A 16,421-nucleotide genomic window follows, 5' to 3' on the forward strand; every position below is an offset into this window, starting at 1 on the left:
TACCGCTTTTTTCTCAGGAGGGTCGCGGGGGTGCTGGAGCCTATCCCAGCTATCTTTGGGCGAGAGGCGGGGTACACCCTGGACTGGTCGCCAGCCAATCACAGGGCACATATAGACAAACAACCATTCACACTCACTTTCATACTGATTATAGTTTATTCATTCATTCATTCATTCATTCATTCATTTTCTACCGCTTTTTCCTCACGAGGGTCGCGGGGGTGCTGGAGCCTATCCCAGCTGTCTTCGGGCGAGAGGCGGGGTACACCCTGGACTGGTCGCCAGCCAATCACAGGGCACATATAGACAAACAACCATTCACACGCACATTCATACTGATTATAGTTAAAGTTAAGTTCATTTTTGAAGGACAAATAGCCAATACAATATGCAGCAAATAATGCAACAAATCAAAAACAAACTCCATATGTGTAATCAAATAGTGCTTATACAGTATCATTCATTATATAGCTGAAATGCGTGGCATGAAACGTACAAGTCAAGTCAATAGCCCAGTCGTCACTCTGGCACCTCAAGTGGCTGACCTGAGGTAGTGCAGCGCATGCGTGTGTGACGTGGCCCCTCCTACTGCAGGGCTGTGTGTACAGTGTGACAGAGGGCTGGACCTACCCTACTGCTCTGCAAACCGCTAGTCTGCACTTCCCAGATTTATACGATTATCTCTAATCGACTCACATTGAGGAAGCCTCGATTCGTTTTTAAGGCGGTGGTGAGTGTTGTGTTTTGTTTTTTTTTAATTCGTTCTGCATTGTCACGTAACACTCATATTGTGTGATTTAACGTTAACGGTACGCTCTTGTGTAAGAATGAGATGTTTGATTGATTGAACACAATGCAGTACATTTGCTTTAATACAACAACATGAGTTAGCATTATGTGGCTCACGTAATGACTTAGCCTTTTGTGCTATTGTCTCTTTAAAACGGTTTAATGTGATTGAATTGTTAGCTAGTGAAAACACACACACACACACATAAGGCCTTGAGAACAGGTGCTCTTATATGAGCCAGAACATGTCCGGCATACTGTTGACTTTTTAATCATCAACAAACAGCAAACAAGCTGAAAATGAAACGTTAGAGTGTTTTTGTGTATATTAAGAGTTGCTGTTCAGAAGTTTGATAAAGGCTACTGAGGCCCTGTGATGACATCACTTTCATAGAACTGCGTGGATCAGCGTTTTTTTGCTTGCAACTGTGGGGTACAGGAGTTCCGGTTCATCATTATCCAGACTAGAACTACAAGAACATTCCTGTAGCAGTGTGGGGGGGCTTCACCCTAGGGGGTAGAGGGTCTCCTATAAACAGTATAACTGCTTGCTGCATTGCTTGTGTGAAAAACATTGCCTGTTTCACTAAAAAACATAGCTCTTTCCCCCCCATTTCAGGTGACTTTTTGCCACTTGTCTTCCACAGTAGCCACCAATCCCTTTTCACAAGTGCCTGGATTGTTTACTCACCCACGCTCATTAGGATTCAGTTGAGTGCAGAGCAGCACAAAAAAGATAATCCAATGTGAGAGTACTGATTGAGAAGCAAGGAGTAACTAAGAGCCAGCTGCCTGACTCATTTGTCTTGCAGCACTATTATCTCCTCCTTAGAGATTTGGAAACCTTTCCAAGTCAATGCATTTGGGGGAGCAAAAAAAAAAAGTCACTTTTTCTTTATATAAATCATAATTGAATGACATTTCTCTGTTCTTCTTTTTGTGTCGCTCTCCCTCTCAGCCTGTCTGCATACTCAAGGTATCATGTTACTAACTTCTTTATTGTGACCAGCATGACTGTGATGTGTGTTAACTAACCTTTGTAGTTTCTTTTTTTTCCTCTCTACATACTGATTTTTTGGGGTGTTTTTTTCCCTATTCCCTATCTGCGTGCTTTGATTTTACACATGTTGAAAGATTGCTGTGAACCAAAAGTATACAGCAGGAACGTTTGCGGTGAAATACAGTTGCAGATCTACCTCCTGGTTTGTTTGGCTTAGCAACGTCACTGAAAAAGAAATGATCTGTTCCAGGGTCAAGCCGTCACATCATAAGATGTAAATATGCAGGCAATGTTTAACATAACTTTAACACTCACAGAAGTGTAAAAATAAGTCCAACTGTAGTTCTTAGCTACAAATAAACATTGTTTTAGCATCGGTTTAGCATTTCAAAACATGCTTACTGTAAAAAAAAAACAGTTTTGCTGTTGGAGCAAAAGTTTCTTGATGACTTCATCTATTCCAGGGGTCTCAAACTCTTACTCCAGTGGCCCCACCACTGGAGCTAGGGTCTAGGTGAGACTGGACCGCATCAGGTTAAAAAAAAACAAAAAAAAACGCATTTATTAAAAACAAAAAAATGTAAAAAACTTTGCTTTGGTTCCAATTTTCTACAAGAAAAGCTCTGATAAAACATTCCACTGTTCTCAAATATCTTACTTTTTAAAATAAGATGGAAAAATAAATAAACAAATCAAGAATAAAGAAAATCTATCAATCAGTAATAAATAAATTAATATAATAATAATAATAATAAAATGGCAAATAATAAAAACTTAAGAAACCACATATAGTTGGTGGATAGACAAATTATTTTTTTTCAGATTAAAATTAACAAAGCATTATTAGAGCCCTGTAGACATGACAAAACATGACTATAGTCACATTTATACTCTTTTTATTTACAACATATTGCGCAACTGCAGGGTCTTGAGACACATGCTAACTCGCAAACTAGAGAGCTAGCGACCTAAACGGTAGCCTTCAAGTTATTTCCTTTAAACTTAAATAGCCAAAAACTTACCACTTCCACACGGATAGGGAGGATAACTATTAACAGTTATTTAACCTTTAACATGAACATTAATCAAACAGCATCCATATCAAACTTGCGCGGGCTGTACTAACATTAAACTTTCATATCAAGGCGGGGGCCTCAAACTAGTGTCCTGCAGGCCACATGTTTGAGACCCCTGATCTATTCATTGTCTTTCTACCATTTTTTTGTTACAGAAAAATGAATGACGTAGTACCATGGGGCACACATCGGACTTCCTATTCTGCAGTTCTGAGCTCTGAGCACTCAGAGTCTAATCACAGTATAACAATAAACAAACACCGTAAATAAGATATATACTGTAAATACGACTCCAGCAATGAGTGATAGCGGTGTAAAAGTGAAAACACACAAAAGTTTGCAAGCACATCACAGTCCTGAACTCAAACCTCCAAAACGCTCTCAAAAAAAATGTAGCCCCTGCTACCAGTTATACCGATCGTCACCAAATTTGGTGGAGACGTCTGTCATCACAGGACACACAAAAGTCTCAAGAAACCATGTTCGCAAACTGACAGGTTATTGGTTCGGAACGACCATTTTGAGCCAAAATCAGAGGTTATAGTTTGACAAAGTCCTCTTCAGGATTTTGACCAACTGAGTCCAAATGAAAATCAAAGATAATAGACAGATGTTTAATCTTTGTATGTTGTCACCCAAAGAAAAAACAAAATATTTGCACGGTTAATCCAAAATGAATCCTTTGATGTTCTCAGTCTAGTGAGGTATGTTGAGGTCTCCTGTGAGGTCACAAATGGTGGCGGGTTCAAACTCAGCTTTATCAAAAAAAATTTCATTCATGTTTATGGACAGTTACTATGGTACACATAATGTCACTGTATGGGCATATCACCTTGTACTTTGGTAGGGGACAAAAAAAATTACAAAAAAAAAAAAAAACAAAAAACTGTATTATGGAAAGCAGGAAGTGAACAAATGTAACAGTTACTGATTGTAAAAGTACCAGATGGAGGGGTAGGATTTAATAAGCTTTGCTTCTTCCTACTCCTTTTGGACATGTGGAACTGTGAACTGATTATGTGATGCATTCAATTGTAATCGGATGCATGTTCAAATGAAATAATACCATTACCATTACCATTACATTATTAATGGTCAGTCCTATTTTAGGATGAAACTGTATAGAACAAACATGTCACTACAAGTTATTTGTATGTTTTGCTCTTCACATGTGGTGCTGTGGGCTTTTGACAAGAGTGTATCACTGACACTAATAATAGAGTCAGCTCAGTGCAACACCACCCACTTCCATATTTTTATCTTGCAACAGTATGTATCCAGTTGGAGGGATATCTGCAACCATACAAGCCGACCGACTGCGAGCAGAAGGCATGGGCTCCAACGAGAACGCGGTGCACTTTGCCAACCAGGACTATGAAGCATTGAAGCAACAGTGCGTGGAGTCGGGGTGCCTTTTTGAAGACCCCTGTTTCCCAGCCGAGCCCCCTTCGCTTGGCTTCAAGGAACTGGCACCATACTCTGCAAAAACCAGAGACGTGGAGTGGATGAGACCCACGGTAAGGCAACCTAGTACCTTATTATGATTTTTGATTAAGATCATTCAAAGACAATACTTAAGTCTGATGGTTGAACATATACATACAATACTATATCACAGTTTCCAAATGTACGGCTTCCCTTAGAGGTGTCAGAAAAGCTGGGGTGACAAGAAAAGGCAATGAAATATGTTCCAAAAACAATAGTTTTGGGCAGACAACTACCATATTTTAATATTCGAGGAAATACTCTGGTACACTTTGAAAACTAGTCTCATTCACAATTACACAAGTATGGTTCAGTTTAGTGGATCTCTAACTTTTTACAGTCGCCGACCCATTCAGATATTTCACCTGAAGCCATGTACCCTCCACACTTAGAAACATTAACCTCGTTAACTTTATTTGCATGAAATATTGTATTTTGCATGGTCACATTTTGATAAATTTTCACACATGCACTGATAGATATATAATTAATCATCCTACATATCTTATTTACCACTATTTCCTCATGTTTGATTGTGTTTTATGATATATATTCTTATGAATACTGACCCGAGAATTATTATGTATGGTGATTACAGTACATCATTGCTCACATGACTGTGCTACTCACCTATACTTATGTTTCTAATTAGTCTATGCCATGTCTCAAATAACAGGCGTGCCTGTTTATGGTGATGACAGGAATCACAGCAAACAACATATCTATGACATGTTTTTTTTTTTTAAACGTCTGAAAATGCAGACAGAATAGGACAAGTTGCGGCAGGCGTCTGTCAGAGCACTGCAGCTGTCTGCATTCTCTGACCACTCCCCCGCTATGACATTTGTTTACGTGATTAGTCCTTGGCAGTCAAGATGCAAGAATAGTATGCTGGCAAGATCCCAACATATGTAGGCTTGTATGTACTGTACTGTATTTCAATTAGTATACTCTATATAAGATTGTAATGCACCTATGAATGTGATACATTTTTTCGTTTCCCCCAAAAAGGAACTCGTGGATCAGCCTCGGTTCATTGTAGATGGTGCCACCAGGACGGACATCTGTCAGGGAGCATTGGGTGAGTCCTGTTTCCAGCCCCAAGTCATACCGTCAGCGTGAAAATGATAGTCTTTGCAAATGTATTCAACCACAATTCCATTAGGTATGCATTACAATGTTGCTTATAAGCAACCGTATTTGATGGTTTGATTGTAGGGAAGGATGGATGGATAGATACATATTTTATTAATCTACTCGCTTCTATGAAATTTGGCAACATAATCATCACTGATAAATCCCAGTAGGTTTCTCCCATCACCTTTTAAAGGTGTGCACCAAGGTTCCATCTTGTGCCCAATATTGTTCTCCATCTACAGCAGGGGTCTCAAACACGCGGGCCAAATGTGGCCCGCAGGACACTAGTTTAGGCCCCCTAGTTTGCGAGTTAGCATGTGTCTCAAGACCCTGCAGTTGTGCAATATGTTGTAAATAAAAAGAGTATAAATGTGACTATAGTCGTGTTTTGTCATGTCTACAGGGCTCTAATAATGCTTTGTTCATTTTAATCTGAAAAAAATAATTTGTCTACCCACCAACTATACATGGTTTCTTAAGTTTTTATTATTTGCTGTTTTATTATTATTATTATATTTATTTATTTATTACTGATTGATTGCTTTTCTTTATTCTTGATTTGTTTATTTATTTTTCATCTTATTTTGTGCAGAAAAATAAAAATTAAGATATTTGAGAACAGTGAAATGTTTTATCAGAGCTTTTATTGTAGAAAATTGGAACCAAAGCAAAGTTTTTTTCATGTTTCTGTTTTTAATAAATGTTGGTTTTTTTTTTGTTTTTTTTTTTTGAAAACCTGATGCGGCCCAGTCTCACCCAGACCCGAGCTCCAGTGGCCCCCAAGTAAATTGAGTTTGAGACCCCTGATCTACAGTCTATTGATGCCTCACGGATACACCATAATTTTGATGACACTATCAATCTATTCATCAGGCCCTTCACCCCACTCTGCTGCTTCCACACCTCCACTCAGCCTTACATCCAATGAGAAGTCTTTTCATAACCTTCACCTGTGTCTCAATTAACATGACGTATGCATCATTATGCTGTCATTTCTAAAAGCCTGCACTCTTTTGGCCCAAATATAGTTTTGATATTTGTAGCTCAAACTTAAGAAGGAAGAAGTAGTTTGTGATTCCAACGTACAGTAAATGCTTTATTTACCTATTCCGCAAAGAGGACGGGGCGAGAGGCTATTTTTTCCGAAATTTCAAAACTCATCATACATAACATTTCCTGCTTTGTAGGAGACTGCTGGCTTTTGGCAGCTATTGGCTCTCTCACCCTAAATGATAAGCTGCTTCATCGGGTTGTTCCACATGGCCAGTCCTTCCAAGATAACTATGCTGGAATTTTCCACTTTCAGGTATATAAAAAAAACATAACAAACATATTTCTCTATTTTATAGATGTTGTTAATTTGTGTTAATTCATGTTTTTTGATAGTTCTGGCAGTTTGGCGAATGGGTAGATGTTGTCATAGATGACCGACTGCCTGTCAAAGACGGCGAGCTGATGTTTGTCCATTCCGCTGAGGGCAATGAGTTCTGGAGTGCATTGCTGGAGAAGGCTTATGCCAAGTAGGTAGTTTAGAAGCTTTAAATTATTAAGCTGAGTGCATGCACTGTAAGAGGAAAGTGTAAATCTCAAAACGCATCAGGAAGTGCTGCAGTTTCCCATCAATGCTGAACAGCGAGAGTGTTGTTTTTTTTTTTTCTATCAGGCTGAATGGCTCTTATGAGGCTCTGTCTGGAGGAAGCACCACTGAAGGTTTCGAGGACTTCACGGGCGGTGTGTCGGAGATGTACGAGTTAAGCAAAGCTCCCAGAGACCTGTACAAGATCATGGGCAAAGCGCTAGAGAGGGGTTCCCTGCTGGGATGCTCAATTGATGTAAGTGCTCAACTCACTGACGTAGCTAATGTTGCTTTCCAGGAAACTAAGACGGCAGAGGTTTCCGACCCCTGGTTAATTGGCACGTTGCTCAAAGTTAGGCTCATCGCAAATCAGTACTTCAACTTTACCAAGAACTTTACACATGCAATCCAGAAAATGATATGTAAATGTCACAATAAAGTGGGCTAACAAATTGACAATAAAAGCACAAATACTGCGGATTTCAGAAAATAACAGATGGAATGATACAGCACTCTACAAGAAGCAATGAAGTCTGTAAAATTAAATAATAAAAAAAATAAGAGCTAGCGACCTAAACGGTAGCCTCCAAGTTATTTCCCTTAAACTTAAAAAGCCAAAATCTTACCACTTCCACACGGATAGAGAGGATAATTATTAAGTTATTTAACCTTTAACATGAACATTAATCAAACGTAATAATTTTTTCTGGGTACATGATACCATACAGCATCCATATCAAACATTAAACTTTCATATCAAAGGTTTGGGCCTCAAACTAGTGTCCTGCGGGCCACATTTGGCCCACGGGCCGCATGTTTGAGACCCCTGATCTGTACTGTATATAAAAGACTGTATTGATTTTACTGTATATTTCCTTTTCACATGCTAATTAGAGTGGAGATATATTTATCATCTCTGCATGAAGTCATTCAGTAAAATGTATTGTAATGTATAATAAGCAAAGCAAACACAAAATTATTGCGTTCGTCAGCCGTATGTTTTGTTTACTTTTGACTTTTGGAACACTTGGATGACCTTTTGAAGTTGCAAGTGGGGTATTTGGACTTCCCAGGAGTCTCAAATGCAGCATAAGAAACATATAGCACATGTTGTTAGTGTGCCTTTTAAGCATAATGCATCATGGCTTGGATATTGATCATGTGGTAATGAGCTGCACAGAAAAAAAGCACCCTCTACCTTAATGAACCTGAAAGTTGCCTGAAAAGCAAATACAGTGGCACATTTATTTTTGACTAAGCCTACAGTGCTTCTTTTGTTGGAAAATATAACATCATCTTCACAACACCTTTCTCTGTGCTTTTTACACACAATTCTTTCTAGTGCCTGACCCTAGCTAAAGGTAGTTTACAAATATCTCTGAAAAGCTAGTACTACTTCCATAAAAACAAAGATGAATGGAAAGGAAAATACACGGAGTCCCACTAATGCCTTCAAAACATAATTTGACAAGGATCAAGCTCAGGGCTACCATGTTTTCAGTGTTGTGGTTTGTTATATTAATTATGCATTTGCTTTATTATGCAAGGGCGGTGGCTGGTATGGTCCATGGTGCAAAAAAACAAGAGAGACTGTTGACTTAAGGTTTACTACTCCCTGCTTGGCTCTTATTTATCAAGCAGAGATAGTTGTGTAAATTAGCAGTTTAACTCTTTTAATTTACAGTACATTGAAAGCACTTATACAATCTTTCACACTGCTGTGTATCATTTGTCTTACAGATCACAAGTGCTTTTGACATGGAGGCTGTAACATTCAAGAAGCTGGTGAAGGGCCACGCCTATTCAGTCACCGGATTGAGAGAGGTACGTCCACGAGTGCCATGACATTCAAGGTTGGATGTTATTTCCCGCTTTGGTGTCACACAGGTGGATTACCGAGGAAGACTGGAGCGTTTAATCCGAATTCGTAATCCTTGGGGTCAGGTGGAGTGGACCGGCGCTTGGAGCGACAAGTGAGTCAGTCTATGTCCATATTGTCTCCTTTAATGAGCAGATAATGGAGTTATTCCTCTAACATCCAATGTTACACTCTTGCGCTGTTTAGCTCTTCCGAATGGGATCAAATTGACTCTTCTGAACGAGATGAACTCCATCTGCAGATGGAAGATGGAGAGTTCTGGTATGTGTGATGGAACAATAAAGAGCTTATTGTAAACACCAAATTAAACATGATTAGCTCTAACTGGTGGGGAACCTTATTTGGTAACTGAAGTTTAAATGGCTTCACTGTGAAGCAATAAACACATGTCATAAAAAGGAGTGTAAGCTGATGCTGGTTGTCTTAACCAATGCCTAAATAAACATATAAGTTACTTACAGTGTACACAGAACACATGAAGGACATATAAAATACTGTAATAAAAAGATTAATTATTAAGTAAATGAAGCAAGTGGAACACTTACACAACAATGGATGCCCAGTGTTGTTTATAAGTTGATGTTTACGTTGTAAATTTTCATAGGAACAGGAGTGAAATTGTAAAAATTGTGTTAATTTTGTGTTAACATTTTCCGCTTTCTAGAATGGATTAATTAGATTTGCAGTATAACTTGTAGGAAAAATGTATTCTGGAACAATTTAACGACACTAACCAAGGTTCCACTGTAAACCAATTCAAAAATGTCTATAAACACTTTTGATATCTTTTTCTTCCCATGCAGGATGGCCTTCAGTGAGTTTCTCAGGCAGTTTTCCCGTCTTGAAATCTGCAACCTGACTCCTGACGCCCTGAAGGAGGATACTCTCAGCCACTGGAACACCATCAAGTTTCACGGCATGTGGAGGAGAGGCAGCACAGCCGGAGGCTGCAGGAACCATCCCAGTGAGCCCCTATTTTCTACATTCGTATGCTTCTTTCTCATGATATTATCTTCACACCAATGGCTCAACTTTTGCAGACACATTCTGGATCAACCCTCAGTATAAGATCACATTGCTGGAGGAAGATGACGACCCCGAGGATGATGATGTCGCATGTAGTTTCTTGGTAGCTCTAATGCAGAAGGACCGCCGCAAATATCGGCGCCAGGGTCAGGATATGCACACCATCGGCTTTGCGTTGTATGAGGTGAGAGTGATGACCATCTAGTATGTTTTTTCCTTGGTTTTATAAAGCTGTTATTAACTCTGCTTCATGTGTCTTTTTGTGTGCTCTTGCAGATTCCAGAGGAGGTAAGCACAGCATCACACACAGCATCAATAGTGTAATAAAGACTTGTTATATTTGTAGTTAGCAGTAGTATAAAAGTGCACCATGACGTAATGACATCTCTTTTGAACATTTTAATCCCCTTCCTCTAAATTTCCCTCCTTTTAATTACAACCGCAATATACAGTATTGTTAAAGTAATTTGGCTCTGTTATGATAAAACTTGAAAAATGGAATGGAATGGCCTTTATTGTCATTATACAAGATGTACAACGAGATTGGAGAGCTTCACCTTTCAGTGCAGTAGTCAAGTTTAAAAAAAAAGTATACAAAAGTAAAGTAAAAAAGACAATTTAACAAGATATATACAAGATATCCAAAATATACACATTGTATTGCACAGGAGCATATGCAGGAAAATTAAAGGAGAAAGTCCATCTGATTCTTACTCCATCGGTTTCTTACTTCCTTCAGTTTCGAGGTTGCCAGAATGTTCACCTGAAAAAGAATTTCTTCCTGAGAAATCAATCATGCGCTCGCTCCGAGACATTCATTAACCTACGGGAAGTGAGCACACGGCTCCGTCTACCTCCTGGAGAGTACCTCATCGTCCCCTCCACATTTGAGCCCGGAAAAGAAGCCGACTTTGTCCTCCGAGTCTTCACCGAGAAGCAGTCTGAAACAGAGTATGTTTTTCTTCACCGTGTTTGATTGCTTCTAAGAACATGTTGTACATGAAGCAAAGAGTGATGTTGTTGTTGTTGTTTCTTGCAGAGAGCTGGACGATGAAATCTCAGCTGATTTAGGAGATGATGTATGTATGAGTGACACATGTTATATTGGAAAGTATTGCATCTGCTAATTTACTATGTACATTCTATGAAATACCAACTGACTTTGCCTATAGGATGAAATAACTGAAGGTGACATCGATGATTCCTTCAAGTCCATGTTTGCCCAACTAGCAGGAGAGGTATGCTTACTGTACATATTCAGAACTTTTACTACTACAAACATGTATACAGTCATCCAGACCGTGATAAATGAATATTCACAAGTAGGATTTCTTGTTTATTCATCAAATGAGTTTATAGAACACATAAAACTGGCGTACCACCTACAAAATATAGTTTTTAAACATTATATTAGAGCCCTGTAGACATGAAATAACACCCCTATAGTTACATTTACACTTCTTCTGATTATATGTTGCATGTAACACATGAACATAGCATGCCAGAAATGTACATATCTCTGCAGATAATTAAAGTAATGAAGATGCTTTACTACCCCCCTTGCATATTAGCACATTTATTGCAAATTCCATATTTACAACACAAAGTTCATGCATTCATTCATTTTTTACCGTTTATGCTGGGGGTCGCTGGGGTGCTGGAGAGGCGGGGTACACCCTGAAGTGGTCGCCAGCCAATCACAGGGCACATATAGACAAACAACCATTCACACTCACATTCATACCTATGGACAATTTGGAGTCGTCAATTAACCTAGCATGTTTTTGGAATGTGGGAGGAAACCGGAGTACCCGGAGAAAACCCACGCATGCACGGGGAGAACATGCAAACTCCACACAGAGATGGCCGAGGGTATATAATTCCATACCGTGCTAGCAAGCTTGTTGTATGAGGCACAATCCCGCGCCAAAATCATTACGGCGGATATGAAGTGATATTTCATTTTTATGCCATTATCAGACATCCTCAATTCCAATGTATTTTTTATACATTTGCACTGCCCTGGTTATGCAGCCTTAATCCTAACAGTAGTATATCTTATTCGTGTTTGTCAGGACATGGAGATATCCATTCGGGAGCTGAGGACCATTCTAAACAGAGTGGTGACCCGTCGTGAGTTTTGTGTATATTTTCAGTGATGGATTGGCATCATGCATTTGTAGCCTGTTTCCGCTTTTTTGTATATTGTCTATTTCCTGGAATAGCTGTGTACTTCCACTTATGTTAAGTCTTTTTTGTTTCAGACAAAGATTTGAAAACGGATGGATTTAGTATGGAATCCTGCAGAACCATGGTCAACCTCATGGATGTATCCTTGGGAATTAATACAGAAAAAAAAACCATTCTTACTGGTGTGTAATATTAGCATGGCTCTTGGTTGTCGTTAACACCATGACACCATGTTCATCAGAAGGATGGAAGTGCTCGTCTGGGGATGGTGGAGTTCCAGATTCTTTGGAATAAGATCCGAAAATGGCTGGTTAGTGAGTAAAATGTACAGAACAAGCATTTTTATGTTACCTACACTGAGCATATATCTTCATTTTATCCACAGCTTATCTTTAGACAGTTCGACCTTGACAAGTCTGGTGCCATGAGTTCTTATGAGATGCGTCTTGCGGTAGAGGGAGCAGGTACAAATGCTCAATTCTATTTTTTTTTTGTTTGCATTTATATGATACCAACTACATAACCTTATATTAATTGTCACCATTCTTAACAGGTTTTAAACTGAACAACAAACTGAACCAGATTCTTGTAGCCCGGTATGCAGAGAATGAGATGATCGACTTTGATAACTTCATCTGCTGCTTAGTCAAGCTGGAGGCCATGTTCAGTAAGTGCCAGATGTCACTTGTGTTATTTTACACGTGGATACATGTTGTCATGCAAGTAATATATAAACATCATTTTTTTTTCAACAGGATCTTTCCAGGAGTTTGACAAAGAGGCATCAGGAGTTGCTGAACTAACTCTAACAGAGGTGATTCTTTTTGTGTTTTTTCCAACAGTTTCATCTTCAGATTTGAAGTGTAAAAATTTAACTCTGCATTCAAAGATGTTGGGATATGTAATGTTCTACATTGGTCACTAGGTGTCAGTAATGCTACATTGGTGAGACATCAGCCACCAGAACAAGGAACTCAATGCTAAAGTGTATCTGTCTTATTTTCTCCTGATATGTCTGCTATAGGCAGCACGGCGGTCGAGTGGTTAGCGCGCAGACCTCACAGCTAGGAGACCAGGGTTCAATTCCACCCTCGGCCATCTCTGTGTGGAGTTTGCATGTTCTCCCCGTGCATGAGTGGGTTTTCTCCGGGTACTCCGGTTTCTTCCCACATTCCAAAAACATGCTAGGTTAATAGGCCACTCCAAATTGTCCATAGGTATGAATGTGAGTGTGAATGGTTGTCTGTCTATATGAATGAATGTCTACTATATTGGGTAATAGGGGCCTAAAGGTGACTATAGGGGTGTTGTTTCATGTCTCGGGGGCTCTAATGTTCATTCATTTGTTCATTTTCTACCGCTTTTTACTCACGAGGGTCGCGGGGGGTGCTGGAGCCTATCCCAGCTGTCTTCGGGCGAGAGGCGGGGTACACCTTGGACTGGTCGCCAGCCAATCACAGGGCACATATAGACAAACAACCATTCACACTCACATTCATACCTATGGACAATTTGGAGTCGCCAATTAACCTAACATGTTTTTGGAATGTGGGAGGAAACCGGAATACCCGGAGAAAACCCACGCATGCACGAGGAGAACATGCAAACTCCACACAGAGATGGCCGAGGGTGGAATTGAGCCCTGGTCTCCTAGCTGTGAGGTCTGCACGCTAACCACTAGACTGCTGTGGGCTCTAATGTTAAAAAACATATTTAGGAGGTTAAACTGGTTTTCTATGCTCTAAGGTTTAATGTTGTGAAAACTTCAGAACAGTCTAAATCTTTTGTCAAGTGGCACAAATAAGTGACATTTTCCTCTTGTTTGGTCTAAGGATACATTTTAGTTATCAAGATGAAAAAGTCAATTTTGCCTAATAAGGGGACCGTTTTTCACTTCTTTCCCCTCATATCTCATTGCTAGTGGCTCTACATGACCATGTGTGGTTGAAGTCAGCTGTGTACCTACCGGGTGAAGGAACCCTGACGCAGTGCCCTGCAGACTGCCCTGACTGTTTCAACGCTCAGCCTTGATACTCTAGTAACATTTCCCACTTAAGCATACCCAAAGTAGCAAAGGAGCTGGATAGTCCTTCCAAGCCAAGTGTCTCCAACCAGACGCTTAGAAACTATGCAAACCTAAAGTATGCAGCTATCACTGTCACCTCTGTCCTGCACGAGTATACAGTATGCATAACCACAGAATCAGCAGTTATTTGCATGACGATAGCTTAACATTCTACAGTATACATTTTAGGTCGGCTACCTCTTAAGAGTCTGCTGAAGTATTTTGCAATGAAACCGATCTTTGTTTTGCTAGTACTTTAAATAGTGACCATATTGTTTCCACTAACCATTCTCATGTATTTGTTTTTTTCCTAGTTAACAGGTGTTAATTCAGTTTTTCATCCATAGGTGGCAGTACAGACTTGATCTTAAATTTTCCTCAATTTTTTTTCTGTTAAAAACAAGCAACTGAGCTATGAAGTTTCACCTTATGGTTTTATTTTGCACTGAATTTTTAGTTGAAGCTGCTAGCAAAGATGCCTCACATTGAGAAACACTGTCGCTAACATTCACAGGGATCACAATATTGAATGCCTTATACCTGTCATTAGCAATTAAAATGTGCCAGTTGTGTTTTGTGTTGAGAATGTGTGTTGTGCCTTCAATAAATATTACCATTAACATCACTTTTTCTTATGTTTGTTCATTGTGTCCATAATATGAAGCTGACCTAAATGCGAGTACAGTAAAGGTCATATTTATTGTAAGCACAGTGATCACTGTCAACAAAACTTCAGCCTCTTACATAGTTATGTAACTGAGAAGTAAGGAAAATAGTTTTTTTTCAAACAAAAGAACTTGCAATTGCCAACAGCTTTGAGTAGTCCCCTTCCATTTTACGTAAATGTGTAGGTATTGGGACCTTAATCCTTGTTCCTGTCGGGTTCCCGTTGTCCTCAATTAGAACGACATTATTCGAATCAAAGCGTGGAGTCATGGGTTTTCCGGGCATTTTGTGACCGACAATTAGTGCTGCCTTCTTCTGTCCTTTGATGGCCAGCAAAACTTTGTCACCAACTTTACCAACGCCATTCTTGGTGTAGACATGTATCACCCTTGGCGGCCGATGGTATGGTGTATTTCCAAGTGAGCTGTTATCCACCACTCGCACTCTGGTCATCTTCTGAATGGCGGCTGATACAGCTGACACACTGTTGAGGCAAATTTTATTTAAGATAGGGATTGGATTCTGGGACAATAATCATACAAATAGATAAAATGATTATATATGTATTTTTCTTAGCACTGATTAAGATATACTAAATAATGTTATTGTTTTTAAACTCCTATTTCGTTATTGGTGCAGTATTGTATAAATGTTTATCAATGTTTCCTTTATAAATGTACTTATTGGAGCTTATTTTTCTCAATTATTTTATTTTTATCTTATTACATTTTTTTACCTTTAACATCTTCATTTATTCAACATTTTTCCTTCTTTTCTCCTGTTCATCACTGCATAAGCCATTCATCGCTACACATTCTCTGCTTTCTAATACTAAAATTGTGACATTTAATTTCAGGGAGTAGTATTTAAAAACCCATGCATTTACACACACCCTTGTCCCCACGCTGGAACAACAATTAAAATAATATAATTTTTAAATACTCTTAATGGAACTTTACAGCATGAGCTGCCAACTTTACACAGGAATCACCATAACACACACAATCCGCGTGGCTGTGTAAAATAACCAGAAAACTTACCTAAATGACCTCGGATGATTTAAGCACGACTTCTCGGCGGAGAGCCCAGACAGCAACCTTGTAAACTGACGCATCGCCATAACTAGAAGGGATGCTGTTTAAGGACATACGAGAGAGTATTAGCAAGATCAGCTAATGCTATACGGCAAGCAATGGAGAATTATCACATGGTCGACTGTCGTGTTCTCAAACTTCATAACAACCTAATGATCAATTACAATTTAAATATATCAAGCTATGAACATTCTAATGTTTATTATTTAGAAATTTAAAATTGCGTTACCCTTCTTGCACAGCCCATGCCAATGTCAAATTCGTGACGTCACTAATAAGCGACCAGCACCAGGGTGTTGTGATGTTAACTTTTGAAAAGATGTATAATGTTGGACATACACACATTTCTCTTCACACATAAAATGTCTACATGAAAGGTAGCACTTCAACACATCATTGCGTAAACAGCAAATTTGTTGTCATCTCTAATATGGACAA

General features: G+C 39.2%; 2 protein-coding genes across 3 annotated transcripts; one reads left to right on the plus strand and one right to left on the minus strand.

The window, feature by feature from the left end:
• Nucleotides 1-600: 600 nt before the first annotated feature.
• Nucleotides 601-14,858, plus strand: LOC131107984 (calpain-1 catalytic subunit-like). Of its 2 annotated transcripts, XM_058058537.1 has the most exons (23): nucleotides 601-730; nucleotides 1,748-1,765; nucleotides 4,136-4,382; nucleotides 5,362-5,431; nucleotides 6,675-6,793; nucleotides 6,874-7,007; nucleotides 7,151-7,319; nucleotides 8,804-8,887; nucleotides 8,951-9,036; nucleotides 9,129-9,203; nucleotides 9,746-9,906; nucleotides 9,983-10,152; nucleotides 10,245-10,256; nucleotides 10,708-10,919; nucleotides 11,008-11,047; nucleotides 11,141-11,206; nucleotides 12,044-12,101; nucleotides 12,233-12,297; nucleotides 12,400-12,468; nucleotides 12,544-12,622; nucleotides 12,712-12,825; nucleotides 12,914-12,972; nucleotides 14,080-14,857. In XM_058058537.1, exons 3-23 carry the CDS (start codon nucleotides 4,137-4,139, stop codon nucleotides 14,104-14,106), a joined length of 2,115 nt encoding a protein of 704 aa, XP_057914520.1. In that variant the 5' UTR covers nucleotides 601-730; nucleotides 1,748-1,765; nucleotide 4,136; the 3' UTR covers nucleotides 14,107-14,857. The 2 variants fall into 2 exon arrangements, with proteins under 2 accessions (XP_057914520.1, XP_057914521.1); XM_058058538.1 differs by lacking the exon at nucleotides 1,748-1,765 and having other exon boundaries at nucleotides 717-730; nucleotides 14,080-14,858.
• Nucleotides 14,639-16,373, minus strand: mrpl14 (mitochondrial ribosomal protein L14). The gene is made up of 3 exons (XM_058058541.1): nucleotides 16,213-16,373; nucleotides 15,930-16,023; nucleotides 14,639-15,373 (listed from the first exon to the last, which is right to left on the minus strand). The coding sequence occupies exons 2-3, from the start codon at nucleotides 16,007-16,009 to the stop codon at nucleotides 15,007-15,009; spliced, it is 447 nt and encodes a 148-aa protein (XP_057914524.1). The 5' UTR covers nucleotides 16,010-16,023; nucleotides 16,213-16,373; the 3' UTR covers nucleotides 14,639-15,006.
• Between the last annotated feature and the right edge of the window lie 48 nt (nucleotides 16,374-16,421).

This window comes from Doryrhamphus excisus, chromosome 20, assembly GCF_030265055.1.
Source record: "Doryrhamphus excisus isolate RoL2022-K1 chromosome 20, RoL_Dexc_1.0, whole genome shotgun sequence".
Classification (NCBI taxonomy): Eukaryota; Metazoa; Chordata; class Actinopteri; order Syngnathiformes; family Syngnathidae; genus Doryrhamphus; species Doryrhamphus excisus.

Coding starts and splice junctions, on each gene's coding strand:
- LOC131107984 (XM_058058537.1), top strand. CDS start 4,137: ATGTATCCAGTTGGAGGGATATCTGCAACCATACAAGCCGACCGACTG. Junction 9,204..9,745: donor ATGGAAGATGGAGAGTTCTG/GTATGTGTGATG, acceptor CTTCCCATGCAG/GATGGCCTTCAGTGAGTTTC. Junction 9,907..9,982: donor AGGCTGCAGGAACCATCCCA/GTGAGCCCCTAT, acceptor CAACTTTTGCAG/ACACATTCTGGATCAACCCT.
- mrpl14 (XM_058058541.1), bottom strand. CDS start 16,009: ATGGCGATGCGTCAGTTTACAAGGTTGCTGTCTGGGCTCTCCGCCGAG. Junction 15,374..15,929: donor AATCATCCGAGGTCATTTAG/GTAAGTTTTCTG, acceptor TTGCCTCAACAG/TGTGTCAGCTGTATCAGCCG.